At 32.0% G+C, this 16,329-nt stretch overlaps 1 protein-coding gene across 1 annotated transcript; it reads left to right on the top strand.

The window, feature by feature from the left end:
• The first annotated feature begins 16 nt into the window (after positions 1-16).
• LOC148599618 (dnaJ homolog subfamily B member 11-like) lies at positions 17-14,909 on the top strand. Its single transcript, XM_088559645.1, has 10 exons — positions 17-123; positions 1,451-1,607; positions 3,133-3,224; positions 3,778-3,913; positions 4,450-4,592; positions 5,151-5,233; positions 6,520-6,577; positions 7,112-7,223; positions 8,121-8,280; positions 9,282-14,909. Exons 1-10 carry the CDS (start codon positions 44-46, stop codon positions 9,356-9,358), a joined length of 1,098 nt encoding a protein of 365 aa, XP_088415771.1. The 5' UTR covers positions 17-43; the 3' UTR covers positions 9,359-14,909.
• The last annotated feature ends 1,420 nt before the right edge of the window (positions 14,910-16,329 follow it).

The raw sequence follows: 16,329 nt of genomic DNA, 5'->3' as shown, positions 1-16,329 counted from the left end.
CATAGGAAAGCATGTGTGATGAAGTCGGGAACCAGTTTAAAGAATGAAAATGGCTGACTTTGGCGTGCGACAACTTTTGACACTGTCTATTTTGTTCTTATGTGTTCTAGAAATATTAGGAGGGTAGGTAAAACAAGACCAGTAACTCCCAAATATCATACTCGAACAGACAGATATATTCAGTAGTAAATAAACGCCTTCAATTTACCGTAATATGATTGTTTCCAGGCCTATCATCCTTGTAGCAGACAACTTTTGGCGTGGACTGTCGTGATTGGTCAATTTTATTTTTTCATAAAAGTCATCTGTCCGTTCTATTTTTTTGTGTTTAAATACTAATTTTGTGGAAACTATTCTGTTTTCTTATCAATACCACACTTAATCAAATTATTGTTTATTAGCTTTCATAGTTTCAAATTCAGTACTGACTACTGTTTACTGTTGTACTGATTGAAAACTGAACCAGTATTGTCAGCACTGTAGTACATGTACCATCAGCTTTAGCTGCAAAATGTAGCTCTAACTATTTTTTTGTGTTTGTTTAACATTAGATCAGCTTCAGAACCCTGCCTTTGAGTTTGAAATCATTAATTCTCTTAGTTCAAAGTCCTTAATTTGTTCAGACAGACTTGATATTTCCAGTCACTGACTCAGTTAAGTTTTCAATCTTATAGTCATTCTCTGTTAAAGCTCAGGCAGTGGCTTATGCTGTTGCAAGCAAAATAGATGTTGCAACTTCCAAATTGATACTGTGTACCAGTAAAACCTCTGCTCTTCACAGTATTCACAACACTTTCTGCTTGGGAAGAATGAACTTGTGAACCTGTAGGCTGATCCTATTTCAACTAAACATGGCAAATATGTTGGAACCATACACACACACACACACACACACACACACACACACACACACACACAAACAAAAACAATGAACACTTGTGTTACTTTGTTTTTCAGAGAACTCAAATGATCTGGGTTAAAGATTAAAAGTTCATTGAGTCTACTATACATGTTACTATTTAATCTTAATGCAGGACATGGGATAGCTGTGCACTTCCCTTAAAATCTGTCAATTTCTGATCTCCCAGACCAAATGAGATGCAACCAGAAGCAAATTAGCACTTAAACATGATTGCCAACTGTTGTCTGATAAGGCTGTATCTGATTTCAATGTTGTTCAGTGATATACCTTTGAAAACATCTAATTTAAATTAAATAATCTGAATTAATGGGAAAAACTACTAAACATAATGCTGCACTATTGCATTGGAAATAGTAAAAAAAACCTGTTGACTGGGTACAATGGCTTATTGAGGAAATATGGCACCAGTAGTAAAAATGTTATGCTAGATTTACTATATAGAAAATAATTACTTAAGTATAATAAATGGCAATGACAAATATTACCTGTGCTCTATTAGTACCACATACATTTTGGTATATATTGTAGGAGAGATTTTTATAAGATTCTTGGAGTGCCTAGAAGTGCTAATACAAACCAAATTAAGAAAGCATATAGAAAGTTAGCTAAGGAATTACATCCTGATAAAAACCCTGATGATGAAGAGGCTCACGAAAGGTTTCAGGATCTGGGTGCTGCATATGAGGTACGTGTATATGTTGGTAATATAATACACCAAGATATTTTTTCCATGCATGCAATAGGCTCAGATTTGTTTTTGTCTTTTTTCCTGTAAATATTCTGTTGGGGTTGTTTTTAGGAGAAGGCAAGGCAACAGATAAGATAAAAAAAACACAAGCAAGTAGATTTTTAATTTAGGGCACACTTGTACATGATGAACTACCACTAGATCCCGTTATGTTGTGTATCTGCTGTTGGGATTAAGTTCATAGTTGAAATGGATGACAGTAATTGTTCATCCTACTGGCTGTATTTTTTTTTTGTAACAAAATTTGCAACGATATTGGAACTTTTTCATCAGATCTTTTCCAATTTATAAAATAAGAGACCAGTTGTTTTAAATTATAATGTGTTTTCAGATGTCACATTTCTTTGATTTTGATAGAAAATGTATATGTATATGTACTGCTGAAGGGTATTTAAGGAAAAACTGACTAGAGTTGGAAATGTATAGGAAAATACAGCTGACCTCAGATTTTTGTTTTTGCAATATACATGCACATTGTAGATTTAAGATTTACAAGCATAGGTCTTGGGATCAGGCTGACTTACAAAATGTACATGTAACTGTTACATGGAACAGATGTTAAGGGGCTTTTATCAGCTATTTATCCAATACATTGTACCAGTAGAATAGTACATTTACATTTACATTAAATACAAATTAAATGTATAAAATTTATTACAATTAATATGTATAGTCTAGCACTCTGTAACTTACTGAAATTCAAGGTTCCATTAAGTCAGATGTGCATTAAATGCTGAAAATATAAGGATATTATGAAAAAAAGTTTATTATTGGAAAAAAAAACATCATGTTTTAAACTTGTGCAACTATTGTCTACACATAATGTCAAGGAACTTAATAATTTATGAAAATATTTATATGTTGTTGATAAAATTTGTATTTCTTTTAATATTATCATTCTCTGCATATTATTACACTATATATTCAATAATGTGTTCTGCTAAAGACAGTTGATCAATGGTGTATGTAAATATGTATTGTTTGATATTCTTTGATTTCTATAAGCTGTATTACTTTTGAATAAAGAAATTATTATGGTTGCAAAATATTCTGAATTGTATTATTATAGCATTTTTCCATCTTTCCATAATAATTACAGTCTGTTGCAGAAAATTGTTATGATTTTCTACAAGTCAAGGAAAGTAACTTCTATACATGCAAAATATATTAAAACATGATAGTAATTGCCCTTTCATCTATATAACGAGAATGGGTATGATGTATATGTCAAAGAGACAACAACCCTACTGGGATGAAAATGTAAGCCCAAGGCCACCCACTGGTCTTCAATGAAGGACAAGGAAACCCTCATATCACAAGGCAGGCTGCAGCTGGCCCCAAAAAATCATTACAAAAATGTATACACAGGTACAGCAAATGAGTTGCCCCTATTTACCTAAGTTTAATGAAAAATAACTCTGTAACTAATATACTCATCTATTTTGATTTCTGGCTTTTTAAGGTCTTGAGTGATGCAGAGAAAAGAAAAGTTTATGACAAGCATGGTGAAGAAGGGCTGAAGAAAGGTGATATGAGTGGTGATCCATTCTCTAGGTAAGTAATGTGATATGAGTGGTGATCCATTCTCTAGGTAAGTAATGTGATATGAGTGGAGATCCATTCTCGAGATAAGTTAGGCGGTATGAATGGTGATCCATTCTGCAGGTAACACTACATACTCAAAATGGGCTTGTACAATAGCTTGAAAGATGTACTTAGTAAATACATGTAAAACACACAAAAAAAATATTTTACTTTCATACTTAAGCCTTGTATGAATCCCTGTGAGGAGCATACAAGGCCACTGATAATTCCTCTCCTTTGCTAGTTGGTGGATGATTCTGCAGCTGTATCCACTTTCATTTATTTTTATATGAAAGTACAACACCAAAAAGAATCAACCAGAAACGTGCCATTGTTGAAAATTAAATTTAGGAGCTTATGATGTGAATGGTGTTTGTACATGTATACTAGAATTAGACCCCATACTAGCTTCAAAAATTGACTCTTAAAAGGCATTACTGATGAAATGTATATTTGTTTCCATTAAAGGTTTGATTTTATTAGTTTATATAAACCATATTTAATAATAATTATCTCCCTTTAGTTTCTTTGGTGGTTTTGGTTTTGACTTTGGGTTTGGAGGCAATGATGGCAAAGATAGAGAGATTCCAAAAGGTGGTGACGTTGTGATGAATCTTGATGTAACACTAGAGGAACTTTACAATGGAAATTTTATTGAAGTAAGTCTAACTTTTGAAGTAGGTGCAAAGTGACTTTGGTTTCACAAGAATCTAAGTTGTCTTTTGATTCAATTCAGCAAGCTCTCCTGACATTTTACGAGCACTAAAATTTTCTGCATTTATCATTATTGTGGTGAATTTGAACTTTACCATTGAATGATAATTGTGATATGGTCCTGTATCTTTGTTTAGGAGAGTAGCTCTCATCTTAACTCTTCATTCAGTTATGCCTTTTATAGCAGTGGCAAGGTATAGTGTGATATCATCAGAAAAATTTGTGTTTGTCCATCCATCTGTCCACCCTTGATGGTTTCCATATGATAACTGGAGAATGGATAAAGGAATTTTTTGTGAAACTTTACATAGTACCTTAAAGTATGTGTTTAGTTTACTTTTCAGCAAAATCAAAGATGTAGTTTTCAAGTAAGGCTATTTTGAACATTTTGCCATCTCCTTTTTTACACTATTATGTCGTGGGGTATCATTAAATGCTTCATTAATGCCATATTTGTTAAAACTTATAACTTTTTTTTCAGATAATAAGATACAAACCTGTAGCCAAGCCAGCAAAGGGTACCAGAAAGTGTAACTGTAGAACAGAAATGGTAACCCAATCACTCGGTCCTGGACGGTTCCAGATGACACAACAGCAAGTCTGTGATGATTGTCCTAATGTTAAGTAAGGCATCAAATTAACAATAATTTGAAAAGAATTACTTTAGATTATTTTGTTAACCTATAATTATGGGACTGTTTCATTTACAATGGGCTTAGCATAAGCCAAGTGTTCTGGTGTATCAGTTACTTTTCAAATACTGTGCCTGTGCATTAATTACTGTAAACATATTAATTTTCGCAGGTGCTAATTTTTGCAGTTTTAGAAAGATTAGTGTTACATAGTGTTCAAAAACAATTTTGTGAGTACTATTTTCCGTGCTTTTCAGTCCTTTGCAAAAATAGCGAAAAATAAGTACATGTATGCTGCAAAAATTAATATGTGAACAGTATTATTTGTTATTCTTTTTTTTTTTCATGGTGGTTGGGTATGTGTATTTGTCTAACCACCAGCTAACAACAAATTCAATTTCAAATGATATGTAATTTGTTTTATTGAAATAAGATCTTCACTATTGTGTGCTCATCACATATGTTTGGCTAGTATAAAAACAGTTTTTGACTATCAATCTCAAAAATCAATCTCATAAAGTAATTTACAACTTTGCATTGTGCTTTGTAGATTTGTACCAGAAGAAAAACTTTTAGAAGTAGAAATAGAACCAGGAATGAGAGATGGTCAGGAATATCCTTTTGTCGCTGAAGGTAGGAATAAGAGTGGAAACAGAGAGCATTCAATCATGCTTAAAACTAATTGATAGCCCCCACTCAATGAGTGGTATTTTGAAATAATTTTGTCCTTTCCTCCATCTGTCTGTCAATCCATCAACTCAGTCTTAACACATCAATATGTGACTTTATTTAGATGGGACATATGTTGTAAGTGATTTTGGTTGCTGCTTGATATCGACTACTTGTTTTGTGGAACTTTCCCATTTTTTACTTTACGGAATGATAGAGAAAATTTTAATTGCAAGAAACTGTGCTCTCACTGTCGGATTCTAAAATTTGGTATGTGGCTTTGTATAGATGGGGCATGTTGTAATCAATTTTGGTTGCTTTCCAGTGTCAACTTCCTGTACAAGTGGGAGTACACTTCGCACGACAACATGTAATTTTATGTTCTCCATCGATAATGCTAGCCCTTCTTCTGCCAAATTGGTTTATACCTAATACATATATGTACACACATACTCACCAGGTGAAATATGTATACATGGAACTGAAAGCTTGGGTCAAAAAGAATTTATGAATGATTTAATGGTCAAAGGTCAAGATTTTGGTTTACACTATAAAAATATATTTAGTTGAATGGAAATTTGTTGGAAGCAAAGAGGAAATCACTGTCTGACTGCATTCTATGTAAAATTTTAACATCTTCTGCCATATTGGTGCCACTATAATGAAGATCCAGATCAGAATTAGATAATAAGAGATGCTGGATGGACAATATTTGCTTATGATTGATATTATCAATTCACTGATGAATCGTTACCCCTCTAATGTCAGTATTTAATGGAACAAGTTCTGCACACTTAATATTTGCATTCTTTGGTACTTCTCCCTAAAACACCAGATAAAACTGGTTGGAATCACAATATCGTCTCAGAGTAGGGTGGCATGCTTACCTGCAGGCTTTTTCTACTGTAGCAAATGAAATATAGCTTAGTTTGTAGTACAAGTATACAGACCTTGGGTAATGGTAATGTGATATGTTATGTTGTAGCAAATTTCAGCGTTATGTTTAAGTTTAATGAGCCTTATTTGTTGAAAAATGGTAATTTAATGGTAATGTACATCTTGATAAAACTAGCGATTGTAAGCATTACATTACAATGTAATTGACCCAGGCCTGCTGGTAAAGCATGATCTGTTAGATTAATCAAATGTTCTTGTCCTGAAATGCAACAGAATGTATTACCACTATCAATCAGTCATATTTTGGTTCTTCACATTAATGATTGTACACAATAAAACATCTATATTTTCAGGTGAACCACATATTGATGGAGAACCAGGTGACCTTAGATTTGTTGTTAAACAGATAAAGTAAGTACCTGTATCATACCTGCCAAAAATGTTTTAACTGATTACTTTTTAAAACTGCAAACCATTATTTTGTGCAACATCATCATGCCGCTTAGGCTTATGGTAGTAAAAAAAACTTTTACCACTAAGGAGTAGCTTAAAGTCAGTGAGGTAATTTTTATCACTTAGACATATAGTTGTGAAGAAGGAGTAATATATGTCATAGGTATTGAGATAACCAAGTCAAAAGTGCCAAAACAACAATACTAAAACTTAACATAATGAAATACACAAAAATAGCCCTTTATTAAATCATTCTAGTTTTTATATTGAAAGAAGCTCTTTTGTACTTTAAAAAGGGGCAGATTTAAGATATTTGCCAATCGAAGACAGACACAAACTAATTTAGAATAAATTTGTTGACAAACACGATTTCTATACCAAACTGTATTTTTCTCAGTTTTAGGGTGGGGATCAAATGTCCTTTTCTTCCCTCTATATACCAGTGAACCACTGTATAATACATTTCATAACTCCTGATATTTTTCACTACAGACATAGACAGTTTGAGAGAAGAGGTGATGATTTATATACAAATGTTACAGTCACATTAACCGATGCATTAACTGGATTTGAAATGGATATAAAACATTTAGATGGACATTTGGTAGGTTTTTAACAGTTTTTATTTGCTCAAAGAACAAATGGGGATAGGACACATGTTTTTCCAACTTTCCCTTTATATATTTACAAATTAAGTTCGATCCACATTATCTTTAAAGTTATCATCAATTTTCATTTGGCCAAATACTGTGGAAGAACTATTACATGTATTCATAGGGTACCAATTTTTGTGGTTTTTGTGGGTTGGCCTATCCATGAAATTTGGTTCCCAAAAAAAGGAGATTCCCTTTAATGTGTATACTGAAAACATCATAACCACAAATTTTAGAATCCACGAGTTCGTGTTTTCTTCCCGAATCCACAAAAATTGGTATCCACGAATTAAAGTACTTTAACAGTAATAACGTTTGCATGGTTCTGGTCCCTCAACCAACTCTAATTTATTCCACTGATCCTAGACTTTTTTGATGAAATGAAAAATAGAATAAAATAACAACCAACCAACCTTAATTCTGCTTGCCTCAATTTTTTTTAACACTCAGAGCTATCTATACCATTACTTGGTTCAGTCGTCATGGTAATAGGTGTAAATAACAGGTAATAACAACCAACCAACATTAATTCTTCTTGCCTCATATTTTTTAAACACTCAGAGCTACCTATACCATTACTTGGTTCAGTCGTCATGGTAATAGATGATATGGTTTAAAAACACAGAGGTTGAGTTCATTTTGAGGATGAAGATGTCATTAATTTATGAAATAATGACCAACAAATTTGTTGAGTTAAGTAAAATAAAATAAAAAGAAAATTTAAATAAAAAAAAATTGTACCTACTGAAGCATTTTGAGCCTCAAACAAAATACATCATTGCACTCTTTTGGGTTTAATTTGCTTTGTGATCAAGGGAATTACCTCAACATGGTCTTTATTTTTTCAGGTCCATGTAAAAAGAGACAAAATAACTTGGCCTGGAGCCAGGATGAGAAAGGCACATGAAGGGATGCCAAATTATGAAAATAATAATGTTAAAGGATCTTTATTTATAACTTTTGATATTGATTTCCCCAAGGGGACCCTCACAGAAGAACAAATAGAAGGTAGGTACTATGGATGGTACAACTCTGCTACACTCGTGCCATGTATCCTAACATAACAAATGGAGAGACGCTATGAACAAGGTGCCATAGACTCCACATTTATCTAGAGACAAAAGACTGGGAGCATATCCAATTCTGCAGTCTTTTGTATCCAGATTAACATTATCTCTATAGCGCCATGTTCATTGTGTCTGCCCAAACAGCTCTACATTGGTTGTGTGGGAATATCTGACGTGACTGAATACATCAATTCAATTGTATTTATGTGCTAGTTTTTTTAGGGATATTTTATTGTATACTGTCTATTTCTCCCTCTAGGATATAGTTTGATAAATAAACAATGTATAATTATTGTACAATGTCATCATGTAAAGATTTTGCCGTATTTTTGTCAAGAGTTATGGCAGTGTTTTCACTATTTTTTCTTCTAAAAGGTCAAACAAAAAATTTGAACAGGACAAATATATTAATCCTTAATTGATTTATATATGTAATTTTTTCACTTGAACCGGCCATACAGGTGTTTGAAGCATGCAAATTGGCCTCTAGCCTGTTCTTAATGAGAACACTGTAAGGGATTTTCAACTCTAATAAAAGGGACATTGGCATATGATGAATTCAAGGGCAGCTGTTAAAGATATTTTAGCCATAAGTGTAATTGATGGAAAAACAAACAAGAAAACTTCATGCTAAGATTTTTAATTGGGAAATAATTCCTGATGAAAGTATATAATGCTTAAATAATAATTCACATGATACACACCTAATTTTAAATAGTAGCAGGTTTTGGTCAGATATATAATTAATACTCTACTTTTCCACTTAAGAAAATGCTCAGGATTTTATTCTGCTTTACATATACATGTAAAACATAGATTTTACATTCACAGTGCAGATTTATTTGTGCATTTACTTCCGATTTAGTAATTTCTGAGGGATTTCTGAAATCATGCCCGGACTTCATGATGTTAGTATCATAAAAGTTGAACCTTCCTTTGCAGGTGTCAGGAAGATTTTAGACCAAGGGTCAGACAAAACAGTTTACAATGGTTTACAGATGGATTTGTTCTCATCTTGATGAAATGACATTGTAGGAATTGTTACATCGTCTCTGGGCTGTGTTTGTGTTGGTACGGTACAGTGAAACATGTATAAATTGAACCCCAAATAATTGTCATAGGGAGTGATATGAATGAATTGACTTATTGTCAGTTGTAACACGTTTTCTGATTGGATAAAAAATTTTGTCTATCATTTCATAGATCAAATTTTGTAATGTGACTGTGACGTCATAAACACTTTTTTGATGATTTACTCCTTAAAATTTGATACTAAAATTAAAGTATAAGGGATGACTTATATTTTTTTTTCTGTATTTGAAATAATCTCAAACCCTGTGGTGATGCACACTTGAAAAAAAACCTGCTATGCACTGCCTATTATTAAGGATATTTTTTTCATAGACTGTAAAAAAATATAACAGTCACTCCTTAATTGATATAGAATTTTTTTGTACCCCAATTGTCATATTTTGATTATAGTGATCCCCATATCTGTCTTTCTGTCCCATTAAAGAGATTTAAAGTTGCTTAACCCAATCTTTCTAAACCAGAGTTATGAATAGTAGCCTGCCCACCAGTCACAATCTGGCTACTTTTTGGCAGAGCTGGCTAATTTTAGCAAAAATCTATATAGCCATATAGTAAATATATTGAAAAATTGTATTCAGGACTGGCTAGAATTTGAGTGAGTTTCTTACCCTGTCTAAAGTTATTCACATAAGATACACTTGGTTTTCAATTATGAATTATATATATTACATTTACAGTTCACAATTTAGAATTTTGGTATGTTTGTTTTATTTATCTGAAATAATATGAATGCAGGGGTATTTGTGATCACCAACCTACTTACTATACATGATGGTTATTCAGGGTTTAGTTAGACAGGTTTTACTGTATATAAGATGAATGTTTGAATACTTTGAAAAATGTGTGATTGTGTCACTGTATACATGCTGGTTTTTATTTTATATATTTTTCAGTTTTCTTTTTCTTCCTTTTCTTAAGTATTTTTACACTCATGTAGAATTACTGCTTTTTGGCATATCAGCTTTCAATAGTGGCTGATATTGCTAATATAAAAGCATCGAAAATATTTGTTGAACATACTGACGCTGATGCATGTGTTTTACAGTGCATGCAATGAAAATGTTTAGGGAGTAGAGTTAATGCTATAGGTAGTTAACTGGTCAGTTGATAAGGAAATTTAAACTGTCTGTCTTTCCATGGGTATTTAAATCTGTAACAAATAGAAATTCTAATTAAACAGTTGCATTAAAATGAAGATAACCATTGTGAAGATTTGTCATAGTCAATTTACCTCAACAGTAAACTCAGTTTGCCTTTATCAAATTAACAATTGATGAGTCTTCAAGTACAACACATTTCATGTTCATTTTATCAAATTATTTTTAAATCCCCTTGTTAATTGTCTTGTGAACCACCAAAAGCAGTTTATCAGGTGATTATCATGTAAACAAGATAATCAAGGTCTCTATCTCCTGAACATCATCATTGTATGTACTATAAATGATATTTTCTTGCTCTAGAAGATATATTTTTTTCTAGTACATGTCTTTTTTTATAGTCAATAAGAATTCCTCTGACTTGCAATATGTAAGTTATTTCATATGCCCAATATGTTTCAGCCATGCCTGTCATCACACCACTTAAAAAAATTATGAAGTCTGTCAATATTCTTAACTTTCATGGTAGCTCCAATTAAAGTCTTGGAATTTTGTGACCACTAGTCAGTAAAAATATTCCCAGACATAATTAATTTCTCAAGTTTTGTGTTGATAAGGCCAAAATTTGTATTGCTTAAGAAACAGAAAACTCCTGCATTACTGTCTATTGATGTATTCAATTTCTTGTATATGTTTTTTCTGGTATAAATTCATATGACTTTTTTTTATTTCCCTTATAAAGATACTGCATTTCATTTTAAGTTTTCAGGGGAAAATTTACTTATTTTTCATCCCATGGTGTATTTGAATGTTAGTTGATTTGGGACCATATGTTTTTAGTAGAATTCTTAAACATCAAGTTATTTCACATGATTTTCATCTGAGTTGAGCAAATAAATTAAATGAGGGAGTTCACGAGAAATTCGGGTGAAAAGAGCCTTCACATGAAATTCACATGAAATTCATGTTAATATTACGTGAATTTCACCTAAATTTCATGTGAAGCTCGATTAACATGAATTTCACGTGAAAAATATTTGCCTGTGTAAGAATTTAATATCAGGTATTCATGCATAGTACTGGGGTTATTTATTTAATATAAATATGGTAAACATGTAGTTTTGAAAAGTGTGAAAGAGCAGTTGGTTGCCCCAAGAAAATCAGTCACCCCGAGGTGTAGCCAAGGGTGACAATGTACTTTCAAGAGGTAACAAATTGTTCTGGTACCCTCTTAGCTATATGTTATTTACTTTATCATAGTGAATTTTCCATTTTCACGAGAGGGTAATGGATAAATGAAGTATCACCCTCAGAGACGTGATAGAGCAGTATAGTACCATAATATTGAATCAATCAAAATGCAACAAATTGACATGAAATATAATAATAATAAAAGGAAATATGTTAATTTTTTATTTTTGCAAATAAAGTCAGAAATGATATTAAACCTAAACAGTCAAACCTGCCTATTTAAATATCATTATGTAAATCATCCTGTTTATAGAGACCACCTGTCTAATGTAACCATGATTTTGATCTACTTTTAGATCATGACTGTAATGAGAGATTGTTAAGTGTGAGTATTTGTAAGAATAAGGCAAAATGGGAAAAATCAGAAACATGCATGTCAAAACCCCACCAATCTGACAATAAAATGTCACTCAAGGATGCTTTCTCTATTTGAAAAGACCATTATTTGATCTCTGCATCAATGGATTTGCTCAGATATTTTTCAATAGAATCTTAGAAAACAGGTTTTTGACAGAGTTATCTGCCCTTGAAATGTTCGTTTTAAGTGCATTTCAATGAAATTGTAATTCAATTGTCCAGCATGATATGGAAAATCTTGTCTGTTTTTTCTTTTTTCTGATGGTGCAAATATCAAATTACACTGTTCAAAATGATTGGTTTTCATACCATGTTTCACTTACTGCCTGATTCTTACAAGGACTGACACTTAAGAAACCTGGCACAAGATGGTCACTACTACTAGTATATATCAGTGGTATTGTCTCATGAAATACACATGTTTTTGGCCTGAATTGAACAAAGATATTTTGTGATAGAGTTCAGGTGAAATTTAACCTTCACATGAAATTCATCTGAAATGTTCTCACGAGAATCATGTGAACTCTTTTTGTTCATGTATTTTATGCACAATTGACCTTTTCGTGCTATCTGTATGATGGTTGATGAGCATGCATGGAGCGTATTTACTTCCTGCTAGGAAAGTTTGTTTGTTCTACCAAAGCCCTACCTTGAAGAAGTGTATATTTAGAGTGTTAATAGACTTAGCAGCAAAGGGTCTATTTTCAATATGTTTATAACATTATATCATTAACAGACATGTTCTTTTGTAAAGTAACTAAAACTGTTATGTTTATTACAAGAATATTCATATTTTGTTCGAGGCTTTTTTACTTTAACAAATTTTTGTTGTATGCTAAGAATGAGATTTTGTGGTACTCTGACAGTGTGAGAAAGTTTTTGTATTGAAATTCAGTTTATTGCTGACTATTTATCATGTTCTGTAGTTGTTTCTTTAAAAAAATGTGTATATGTATTTTTTATTCTGCAATCACACATTTTTGGGAATCAAATGCTTAGAAATATGTTACAATTCAAAGGAATTATGTTTTTCTGACAAGGAAAAATAATATTTTTAATGGGGTGCGCTTTGAGCTGGTTTGATAACATGTATCCAGTGCTTTGAATTTTAAAATTTCGAAGGTCTTAATCATAGAAATTACCTGATATAGTAACACCTTCAAAAAGGGAGGTAACTATATATTATACATGGGTTCATGGAGTTGACTCCCCAGTATATGACCAGATTCATAATAGATTGCAGGATTAAAGTTCTTGATCTTAGACAGCTATTACAGTAATGTTTTGTCTTCAATTATGATCTTAAGTTGTCTTTTGTACAATATAATTTTCCGTTAAACAATTTTGTTAGAGTCGAAGTGTATGAAAGGTTTGTTATCAACATAGGTATTTGTTATGAATTTTTAACCTAAGCATCATGAACATCAGTACCTTGTGAACTTGGTTCAGTTGTTTCATAATACATTATACATGTACTGGTACATGAAACTGTTACATATATAGATTTTGATGGTTGTTTTGTTAGAAATTATGATTTCCTAATTTGCATAATTCTGATTTGTTAGAGTTGTCCTTCCTTTAATGAAGAGCAAAACAAAAGAAGAGATACTTTTAAATGGGAGGTATCATTTTCCTGAAAGTTTGATATTATTTAAACTCATTCACTTTTTTTTTCTGTCAAAAATTTGCTGAGACTTATGGTGGTATGTTTATAAATTATCAGTATATATTGTATGCCTATTTTATACATTTAGTAAAAATCCAGGAATGCATAATGGTATGATTTGTGCTACATTGTTAGTGTATTTTCCCTGTTTTATGTTTTGAATTTATGAGTAATTTGTAGTGCAGAGAAACTTTGTTTATTTCATCCAGAGATTGATGTGGTTTTTTAAAACTTGATTTTTATCTAAAAATTTTCACAATTTCTTTTCAAATGGAAGCATCTCAAATATATCAATATATAAATGAAGGCTCTTCAACTTTGGTGGGAGAGATTTTGTTTTTCCATGTCTGTCTGTCTGTCTGTCTTTACCTAACACTTTTGTAAGCACAGTATATTGGAAACTACTGCACCAAACTTCATGAAACTTTGTAGATAGTTAGGTCATGATTTTATCCGAATTAATGATCAGCTGATTTTTGTGAGAGTTACATCCCTTTGAACATTTGTATGGGTGGAGACATTTCTGATGTCTGAAATAAACTTTAATTTAAGGTGCCTTTAAAGCCAGTATAGCTTTCTGTAGTTTTAATATTCATATCAACCACTGAAATATAGTCCAAACATAGCTCATTTGGTGAATTTCACCTTCTATACAATCCATTAAATTTACTGTGAAAGTACTATTGTTCGTGGGGTACAAATTTTTTGTGGTTTTCGTGGATAGGCAAAGCCACAGAATTTGGTTCCCATCAAAAAGGAGAATACCATTGATGTGTATACTGAAAACATCAAAACCACGTATTCAGGAATCTATAAACTTGTGTTTCTTCCCTTATCCATGAGAATTGGTATCCACAAATTAAAGTACTTTCACAGTACCTTTTGTACCTACAGTAATATGTACATGAAACTGTAATTTTACCAGTTACATGTACCTAAGTACTGATGTACCAAAGTTTGTAAGTGATATCTTTATACACAATGCAACCTGTGAAAAAATCATCTGTTAACAAATAAATGTTTTTGCAACAATTTTATGTAAAATATTGTCCTGTCAAATATTGTGAGAATATGTCAACTGTTGGAAAATTAAAATATTCATAGAAATCATTTGTTTTTTATGAAAAGGTACAGTCTGATTGAAATCAGACCTCCTAATTGAATCTTACAGTCTACACATATAGGATCTCTCAATTTTACTTTCTGTTCAGATGACCTTTTTATAATCCTCAGTTCTTCCCTTTGAATTATGAAAGCTTAAATATGATTGGTTGATCAGAAAAGTTTGCTTAACAGAAATAATGGAATGGTTAGTTAGATCCTACATGCATTGACTTGATGGCACAGTTAGTAGGTCTAATATAGATTGATGAAAGGCAAAATTAAATGTAACAAGAATAGGAAAGGTGAATATGTCAAAGAGACAACCCACCGGGACTAAAATGTCAGCCCAAGGCCACCCAATGGTCTTCAGTGAACAACAAGGAAACCCTCACACCACAGGGCAGGCTGCATTGGCAACCATCATGTAACATTTAAAGTGATCTCCCAATCAAAGTATATATATTTAAATCCTAATTATGTCATCTCATTGAAAAACATTGTACTAATTAAATACCTTACGGAAAAAATTGCAGCATTATGACAGAAAAGACGATCATGCTTGGGCTTTGAAATCAATTTTAGTAAGTAGGCAAAGAATCTTGCACTTTCATTTAGTGGGACAGACAGTCCGAATTCAGAATTGGTATAAAATTGATTCCTCTGTTAGGTGACCGTCAACATAGACTTGTATTAATTAATTGTAGGTCTCTGCCTTCATCTGCTGTCTTGTCTACACTCCTTTGAAACCTTGTGTAGGTTTTCGAAACACACCACCTGGATGGTCTAGGTTGGGTTCATTTTTATTCCTTCATGTTACACTCGGCAAGGAGACAATTGAGAAGAATGCAGCATTTTACTCTCATTGATAGGTGAGATTTTGTTCCACAACTTGATTATCTCCCCTGAAAATAAAAATTATTTTTATTCTGAAATATAAAACATGTCTATTTTACGATTGATTTAATAAAAGCGAACAAAACTCACAAAAACTTGCGTGTATATTTCATAAGTTTCAGTAATTATTTTTCAACATATTTTTGTTATGCGACATATAAGATTTCACCGAAGTACAAGACTTTTAACAAATCCGTATATAAATTCGTTTCCGTATGATGTAACGTTTTAAATGAATTATCTTAAAAAGATAAATTTTGTATCCGCGAAAGTGGACTTACTCTCTAGGTGCATACTTGTAATAGTATTACAAACTAGTAAACTATTGTAAGGATTATTTCTTCGTATCAAAGAAAACTGGACTTTAGTTCAGTATTCTAATATCAGAGACCTATAATAAAGTTATTTAAATATATTAGTGAATTTATAGTATTAATACGATAACAAACTGGATGTTCCGTAGTGGCATTCATGATTCGGGTGAAAAAAAAAACAGAATAATTATACAAGACAAACTGACAAAAAAAGA

The sequence above is a fragment of the Perna viridis genome, chromosome 13 (genome assembly GCF_037379345.1).
Source record: "Perna viridis isolate PV_CMFRI_1.1 ecotype Kerala chromosome 13, ASM3737934v1, whole genome shotgun sequence".
Taxonomy (NCBI): Eukaryota; Metazoa; Mollusca; class Bivalvia; order Mytilida; family Mytilidae; genus Perna; species Perna viridis.
This window is presented reverse-complemented; position numbering and strand designations above follow the sequence as displayed.

Coding starts and splice junctions, on each gene's coding strand:
- LOC148599618 (XM_088559645.1), top strand. CDS start 44: ATGAAAATGGCTGACTTTGGCGTGCGACAACTTTTGACACTGTCTATT. Junction 4,593..5,150: donor GATGATTGTCCTAATGTTAA/GTAAGGCATCAA, acceptor TGTGCTTTGTAG/ATTTGTACCAGAAGAAAAAC. Junction 5,234..6,519: donor ATATCCTTTTGTCGCTGAAG/GTAGGAATAAGA, acceptor CTATATTTTCAG/GTGAACCACATATTGATGGA.